At 36.9% G+C, this 8,952-nt stretch overlaps 1 protein-coding gene across 1 annotated transcript; it reads right to left on the bottom strand.

The window, feature by feature from the left end:
- Window positions 1-349: 349 nt before the first annotated feature.
- On the bottom strand, window positions 350-8,442 carry LOC135157451 (uncharacterized). Its single transcript, XM_064112798.1, has 3 exons — window positions 8,230-8,442; window positions 1,942-2,924; window positions 350-463 (listed from the first exon to the last, which is right to left on the bottom strand). The coding sequence occupies exons 2-3, from the start codon at window positions 2,794-2,796 to the stop codon at window positions 350-352; spliced, it is 969 nt and encodes a 322-aa protein (XP_063968868.1). The 5' UTR covers window positions 2,797-2,924; window positions 8,230-8,442.
- Between the last annotated feature and the right edge of the window lie 510 nt (window positions 8,443-8,952).

The following is an 8,952-nucleotide window of genomic DNA, read 5'->3' as shown; positions in this document are numbered from 1 at the left end:
GCGGTGTGAATGCAGGAATAATTAATGGGTATTTTTCAGCCTAAAAAAGTTCTCGTAATTTAACGGGGATTCTTGTGATCGAGGCGGTTTGAAACCACCTATGGTTGGTGTATATTCCTGTCCTTTGGAAAACAAGAACTTCCTCCTCTACCTTAATTATCCCATCCTTGTCATCCCTCTTAATTATCAGCTGGAGTGATATGTTGTAAAGGCATATCGTGAAAAGGGGAAATTTACCCTGCGTTCACATTTGCAGAGGAGATTCAGAGAAGTTTGGACCAATCATCGGTTTCAGGTGTCTGCGTGTGTAGTAGAGTAAGGTTGGTAATAATAATAAATATAATCATTCTTATTTACCCAGGGTAGCCACTTCAGCTCTTGTGAACTGCTCTCCAAGCAGGCCCTGAATAACATGCAAGTAACCATATAGTTTATTCCCTTGGACCGATGAACAGGCATAGTCCTACAAGCATCGTTGGATTAAAGTAAAGTAAAGTAAAGTAAAGTAGTAATATGTTACTATTACCCTTCTCCATTCTAATACGCCTAGCGCCTAACAAGAAGGCAGGAGGTCCCATTTTATCAGTCTTTAGTCAGTGTTACTCAACTGGATATCAAACCCACAACCTTCCGTTCATGTGGCGGACACTCTACCACATTGCTACCACGTCTGGTCATTGTGATAAATTGAAATAAAGATAATCAATATTACTCTCCTACATGCTACCTCTACCTGGTGCAAACCCATCGATAGGGGCACTTTTTCCAAGATGAGTTTTTAAAAAAAGACTTAAACATGGGTATTCAAAACAATTACACACATAACAAACTAAGGAGAATTAAATGAAATGTCTGCATCACCTGAGGAGAAAACAACAAAATTTCCCTGCCACAATACTGTCTACTGTAAAAAAAAATGATAATAATAATAATTGCTTTAAAGAGAAAATATAAGAACATTCTATTCCTGCATTAACATCAATGTGAATTTATATTTTTTCGGACAATATCTGAAAAGGAAAGAGTACAATCATTCAAATAATTGAACATACAAATCACAATCATGCATTGGAAAAAATATATTATTTCATGAAATCATGATCAGAAATGGACTTGTGTATTTGAATAAAAATAATGAGGATATAACTTACCTTGACATTTATCAACAAAGGACACATTTAAATACATGTGAGAATAAAACAAACAATTATAAGAATAGCACATGAAGACATATAATGAATATTCCACAGTGACACAATGATACTCTCTATTCATTCATAAGCAGACACTTCCAATATCCATTCAAACAAACAAACAGACAGACAAACAGACAAACACACATGTGTATTATCAAGATACTTACTTATACTGAACAGCTCAAAATAATCCAAGTTGCTATGAATCATTTTCAGCATCTGGGTCAATTAGAGATTAGCTTTTGATTAAAAACAAACTCAGTTTGAGATCGATCTCTACAGCTTTCTTTTGAGTGGTCAGTTGAGATCAATATCATACCAAGTTTGAGTCAAATTAATAAAAATCAAACAAGGCCATGGAGTACAGAATATATGCTTTCACATCCGCCATATCACAACAAATACCTGATATTTTGCCTGTGTGGGAGCAAAGTACTCAAGATATTCTGGAGGAGGAAATACCTACAAATAGCCACTTTTCAAAGCCATAAGAATTTTTATAGGTATTTAACCAAGTTAAACAGGAATACATGTAATTGTCATGTGAATTCAAATTACATGAACTTTTGATGCAATGCCAGAAGAATGTGCATTGTTTGCCATGGTAATGTGGGTCTTGATGCAGTCACAAACTACAACTTTTTCTAGTTCAGGCAGGTGTGAATGTAAAAATATAATTTACAGGTATGTTTGTGATCAAGCGGGTGTGAAAACCCCTATTTACAGTTACACTTCTAAAACTCACCTGGCAATCTACTGGTTTATCAGGCTCCATCATCTCGATTCCTGAGTCTGATCTGCTTACCACCTCTTCATCAACCGCATCCCTATCATCATCATCATCCTCACGACCGGTTACTCCAAACAGCTTCCTATGATTCCTTCCTCCAATCCGTAAGTTTCTGTTAACATCCAATAAATCCTCACAGCTTCCACTCTCATCATCGTATTTGGTCTGGATCCAATCTCCATCAATGCTTTCCTCTGGAGCTGAAGTTATCACTTCAACGCTGCTGTCAACACAACAACCACTACCACCAATTCCAGCAGATGCTGCGCCTCTCAGGATTTCCTCACCATCACAAGTTTCAAAGAGCTTTCCAACATCCTTGTCCTCGAAGAATCCACTCTCTGTTGCTTCTCCCGTTCCTCTCCCACCTTTGTTTAATGCTATTCCGGAGTCTTTACCAAGCTCACCCATTAACCCATCTCCACCATCATCTGCCCCTACAAGTGGCCCACTTTCTTCCCCTTCACCTCCCATTGTCTTACCCTCTTCCTTTGAACTTTTAGTTTTATCAGACTCCCAGGCAAGTCTACATTTCTGAAGAGTGGTAATGGCGACCTGGGAGGAGCTGAAGAGAAACACCGCACATGACGAGAGAAGAACCCAGAGAACGTAGAGGACGAAGATGAGGGCTTCACCTAACCCTTCTAGAAGAGTCACAGTTGAGGATGCGGAAGGGGATGGGGAGCCTGCGGCTTTGGAGGGGGAAGGTGGAGGGGTCACCATGGCGACAGATGAAGGTTCCACCACCTCTGCAACACTGCTCTGAGGAGAGAAGTGCGAGATGGGGAGAACGAGGTCTGGGCTCGTCATCAGCTACTGATGTGGAAGTAGTATCAAGGGTAAACAAGTTTGGGGTTGGCTCTCATCAGTTTTGATTGATACGAGGTAATAGAATTGTTTGTTATGCCTTTGAGAGAATTGGGTGCATTCCTTCCGGTCTGTAGCACAAAATAAAAGAGGGAAGATTGGAGTATGCCATTGACAGTAAGAAATTTGGGTATTACTGGAATAAGAGTAGACCATATCCTTTGAACAATTGGTCCTTTGAAAACATATCCAACACTAAGATAATATCCATAGGTAGTTGGCAAATTATCTTGGCACAGAGAGACACATCTAGAATACTCTTTGTACACCAACTTTATGAAAAATCATGTGTCTATATGCCTTAACATTGGTCATAGCTGAACTACCGATATAAATGAATTTTATGAGCTAATCAACACAGCAGTGCACTACTTATCTCCCCTGTTTAATCAGTAAGAGTCCAGTAACACAAAGCTTACTGACTAATGGTATGATTGATTTTCGCATTTTCATGAAAATTTCTTCTTTATGATCAGTTGCTAAGTTTGTGTTACAGAGCCAGCCAGATAACTGAATTATCACTCTTTACAGATTCTCAATGCATTCTTCCAATTAACCCTGCACAAATGAACTTATATTAACAAATAGTTGAAACACTTCCTATCTAATTTGTGTTGATCGACTGATTTGATTATCATTATCGAGTGAGAGAAGACAGGAAGGAACAGTGGAAGGATTATGTTCATTAACATCCGGTATCATTAATTGAATGTCAATTTTCCAGGTCAAGTGGGAATCACCATGAGAGTTCAATGTCCAAACTTGTCCTACCTAACAATAAAATTCAATGATGGACACAATTTTGTTTGAATGGGGATTCACTGAGAAGTTTTACTAAGAGTTCATTTCCAAATTTAACTGATTAATTCTATCTGGCATGTGATGTGCAAATATAGGTACTACTATTGATAATCAACTTCTACTAATGTTTAACCAACACAGAGATTGTACACATTTATTAATTGTAAACTTTCTTTTGTTAATGAGCCAGCGACCCGATTTCCTACACAAGGTTTGTAAATTATCAATTAAAGACTGATGATAACAACTAGTCCATGATTGTAGAATGATATTAAAAGCAATGACTTTGATAATGTATCATCAAAATAATCAGTAACAAGCCAGTGAGTAATTGAAATAAACTATTCAGGATGTTTTCACATAATCCCTAATCATAACCTAATGATTATGGGAGGAAGTGATTTCATTTATATCAAACAAATGAGAACTACAGAATTGACAAGTCAGTGCTACGTTAGCACTATATCCTTTTGAATATAAACCCTGAAAATTGTTTTGTCTCATACTTCCTTCCATATGTAACATCGATAAGGCTATGAGCTGGCATAATACAACATATAAAGAAGAGTTGAATAACCACTCTTCTCATCAGATTCTAAGTCAGAATAGAATACAAAAAGATGTATTGAAATACAATCACAGACGTATTGAAATACAATCACTGATAATTAAACTCCAGGATATCCTCTGGTCACCTTGCAAAAAAGGAGATGATGGAGATATTTTGTGTCTTTGGCACTTCTTCAAATAGCCAATCTTGACTAAAAGTTCACAGACTCTCAGATGCCAAGAGGAAGATGCATAGATGCTTCAATGTCTTGGCAAACACTCCAAAATGATGATTGTGATTTCACACTCCGAATCCTACTATCTGTTCCATTTAATGATCCTGTAACTCTAGTCCGACACATATCAAAGTGATATTTGCAAAGATAAATCTGGCATTTAAAAAGTTGGTAAATGCATTAAATAAATGTAGAATATTACAAAGAATTCATGAAGTAATCTGCTAAAGAAAGAAATTAAACAAGGATGACCTCCAACGTTTCTGGCAAACATTATAAGATGCAATTACAGATGCATAACAATGCTCTCATTAGTTTGATCCAAATACAAATGATCCATGAAATAAAATGTTCCAGCATTGAGCAGTCACTTGGAAAGATGTTTGTGACTTTGACCAACATGAATTAGAAATCCTTTCCCAAACAAACAAGTCCATGAAACAAACTGTTTCTTCCAGCAATCACTTTGAAGGGTGTCTGAGATATTTACCACCTTTTACTTAAACTAAATCATAAAGAAAACTGTCACGAACTGCAATGATTATTTAAGATCTTCAAGACATCCTCCCGGTCAAGCATAAAAACGGATGCTCTTCATGTGGTTAATGATTCTTCAACATGACATCACCTGAAGGTCGTCTAATCGGTCAACATATTAATGACCGGTGGCATGGTTACAGTAAACTCGGAGCTGAGAAAGTATACGAGTAAGATACTGCATTCGGCCCCTGTCATTTGCCAAGTCACCTTGTCTGACTACAGCTGTGACATGCGTGTCCTTTTGAGTTTTTCCTCTGACAGAGAAGTGTGGTCAGTTGGCCATATTCCATCAGAGCGGTCACTTTGATTAATTAAATGACATTACTGGACATCCCACACTTGTGTTAATCCTTGGTCAAAACACCAACAATACTTCAGAAACACCCACATGAGGTCTGAACTTGTCATCGGATGACGTCTTGTTTAATTAATAACATTGTGCAATAAGTTTTGCTGGTCAACTTCAATTCATATCAATATATGTTTGACGTGCCCCTTATATCTAATAGGTAATCTAGCAAAAGTTCATGTTTTTCTTTTGTTACGACCATGAAGATAAGATGGGCAGGTTATTGCTTTTTTTTTAAATTCCCTTCAATCTGTAACATTGTGGTATGAAGTCATGCAATATGTGTGCCCTCATACCTCTCTATCAGTGATTGAAAATGAAAAGTACCAAATAAAATCTATCATTCAGAACTCTATTTCATCCATTTTGTAAACAAATGGAACTATATATTTACCTCCAAAACAAGCCAAATTTATCTAGAAAAAATCTTGAAGTGTAGTCCAATAACATGCCCAGCATAGGACAGGAACAGAAACATAGAGGTAATGGATGGAATAATGCCAGTACTTTATTATAAACCTTTGACAGTTACATAAACTTCTTCAAAGAAATCTGAAACTTTCAAAGGCACTGAATACAGAGACAGGTGTTCTGTTGTTATAAAGGATGGAACTATAATTATCCATGATTAACACTATGTCAGGTTAAAACAGATCAACTGAGGGCAAGCCCATTGATCTAAGTCCACCCCACCAAAAAGTTGATTTGAATAAAAGGAGAAAAATCCAACAAGTAAAACACTGAAAATTTCATCAAAATCAGATGTAAAATAGGAAAGTTATGGCATTATAAAGTTTTGCTTAATTTCACAAAAACAGTTATATTCACATCCTGGTCGTTATGCAAATTGGCAGACTGATGACGTCACCCACTCACTATTTCTTTTGTATTTTATTATATGAAATAGGAAAACTTCTAATTTTCTCCTCATTGTCATGTGAAACAAAATTTTATTACTCCCTGAACATGTGGAATTACCATTATTTTAACAGTTTATGGTTAAGTCAGGTTGGTCCTTATTGTCAAATCTGTAAAAATTTAAATATTGTACAATTCAAACAATAAAAAACAAAAAGAAATAGTGAGTGAATGACATCATTGACTCTCTCATTTGCATTTCGCTGAGTTAGGCATTTAACTGTTTTGTAAAAAATAAGCAAAATTTAAAAATTCTTATTCTTAATTTCTTATTTTACATCCGATTCCGATGAAATTTGCAGCATTATTTTTGTTTGATTTTTCTCTATTGATTCAAATCAACAATTTTCTGGGGGTGGACTTGACCTTTAATAGCTCCACAAAAATATGCATGGTTTCATCTCTTCAGGAGATAATAAATGGAATGGTATTCTTCACAATGATAGCTGAACGTGACTAAACGATGGTCATCAATGGACACTGCTAGACATGACATCCAAAACAAGGTTCTCAACATTAATGACTAATGATTCTGCCCATCATCAAACCAACTTCAGAAACTCACTAGATGTCCAATGGCAAAGAAATAAAGACTATCAATCATGCAGCAAATATGTTCTTTCCTAAACCTGATGAACTGATGGTCATTGCAGGACCTTGCTGAACAAGTACCCAACAACATTAAAGATTTACAATTCTGCCCATGACATCAAGCACACTTGAAATGCCAAACTTCAAATGCCATACTTGCAATTCTGCTGGTCATCACATGGTGCAATGTATCTTGAAAGAACGTGATAACATGATGGGTCACCACTGGACATTGCTGGACATGGATGTCAAAGCTGACCTATCAACTGCCTAGAATTCTACAGATTGCATGAATAACCAGGCCAGGGCCAGATGGCAAGACAAAAATAATTTCTCTTCGCAAGGCTTGCTACGGGACAATTGGATAGTGATAGATTGACCATAAAACTTAATGAATGCTTCCTCTGACAAAAGCCCACTTTTTAACTTTCTCAAAGATATTTTTTCATTTAAATAGTCTGTGAACAGGGACCATCTGGTACTGGAAAGCTATGGCTTCACACTCATCTTTCCAACATGGAGCAGTAGCTTGGGGGAACGACACTAAGTAAGGTTAAAAGAGATGCTTTCAGGATGTACAGCTCACGATCAGGTCTTATGTTGAAATATGCTGTAAGCATTTCCGTACAAAAGTTCCAAAAGTTCCGCGCAGGTTATGTAATCGCCAATTACCAAAACTAGCCATCTCCTGTTGTGTGATAATTGAGAGAATGTAGTATGATTGACGTCATCTGAACACAGAGGATCAGCTAATATTCATTTTATCTTTGCTGACTGGGAGTGATAGGCAAACTGGCAATACTTTCCTCATTCATAAAAGTAGCACTTTAGATCAACTGGACAGCATCCAAAACTCTAAGCAAGCTCGACATATATCTTCATGGGCTAAGAAAATTATCCAGACTGCTTATCGTAACATCCAGGTCCTAATATCTGGGTGGAAACTAAATAGTTCAGAAAAAAATCAACTACCAGAGTCTGTAAAACTTAGAGGGGTCCATTTCTAGAGCCATAGTATAAGGCCCATCTAGTCTGGCAGAACCTTATAAAAACAACACTTTATATTCAATGAAACTTGCATGGTGTTGATGTTCTGTTCCAGACCTCACTTCAAACAATAAGATACATGTTGATCCTCCTCTAGTCTAAAAGTTTCACTTCGATTCTCCTTTCTACTGATTTTCCCCCACAAAAATGCTGGAAAAGGGTGATGCTCATTCTTTGAAGATCCACTGGCCCTCAACGGATACTCAAACATTCAACTTCTAATAAAGAATGGTAGTGTAATCAATACGCCACTAGAAATAATTACATGTGAAGCATTACATATCTTATCCCATATTCTGAGAATCAGCTGATCCCTAAAGATACTCAAATTGGCAATAGGCCTACCTCATTAACTGACACATTATTTTGTAAATCCACTCCAACGCTGCATCCAGAACTTGACTTCAACTCCCAAAAGGCATCCTATGGACTGATCTTTAAAAAGAAAATTCTCCGTCACACGGGCAATCATTTAACACGCATCCTCCCACACTCCATCCAAGCTAGATCAAACCAAAACAAAAATGGGGACCTCCCCAGTCCCACACATGCTTTGATAAGTTGGGCATGACAAAACTCAGCTAAGAATAAAACCTGAAATGTCTTCTGCGTCGGGTTATCCCGACGACGACCGCAGGAAAGTGAGTCATGTTGTTGGCACATTACCTAGCCGTCGGGCATTTATATAGAGAGAAAGAAGAAGAGAAAACAAGGGTAAACATCGCTCTGTCAAAACATTAGAATCTCATCAGGACAAGTGGTCTTAATCATAGAATAAACAAGAAGAGTTATGTTAGATGATAAAAGTTATATTTAATCTGGTGTATTTTCTCAGACTATTCATGATCGTATCTATTACTTATCATTTTCGGTTCTTATGTAGATCCTATTCTAAAGCTATTTTTTTTACTTTGACTTCTTTGAAGGAGAAAACTAATGTCTGTACAACTTTCGCCTCATTTTAAGAAATCAACAATTCCGTGAATCATACCTCCACGTCCAGTAGTTTTCAATGACTGTGAATCTTAGAAGTTTTAGTCAAGTCAAACTTTCAACAAGGTTCATTCT

The sequence above is a fragment of the Lytechinus pictus genome, chromosome 18, assembly GCF_037042905.1.
Source record: "Lytechinus pictus isolate F3 Inbred chromosome 18, Lp3.0, whole genome shotgun sequence".
Lineage (NCBI taxonomy): Eukaryota > Metazoa > Echinodermata > Echinoidea > Temnopleuroida > Toxopneustidae > Lytechinus > Lytechinus pictus.
This window is presented reverse-complemented; position numbering and strand designations above follow the sequence as displayed.

What these genes read in the sequence shown, in the direction of transcription:
- LOC135157451 (XM_064112798.1), bottom strand. Translation starts at nt 2,796, where the DNA reads ATGACGAGCCCAGACCTCGTTCTCCCCATCTCGCACTTCTCTCCTCAG. An exon ending in ATAAACCAGTAGATTGCCAG is followed by an intron (nt 464 to 1,941) that starts GTGAGTTTTAGA and finishes CGATGCTTGTAG; the next exon opens with GACTATGCCTGTTCATCGGT.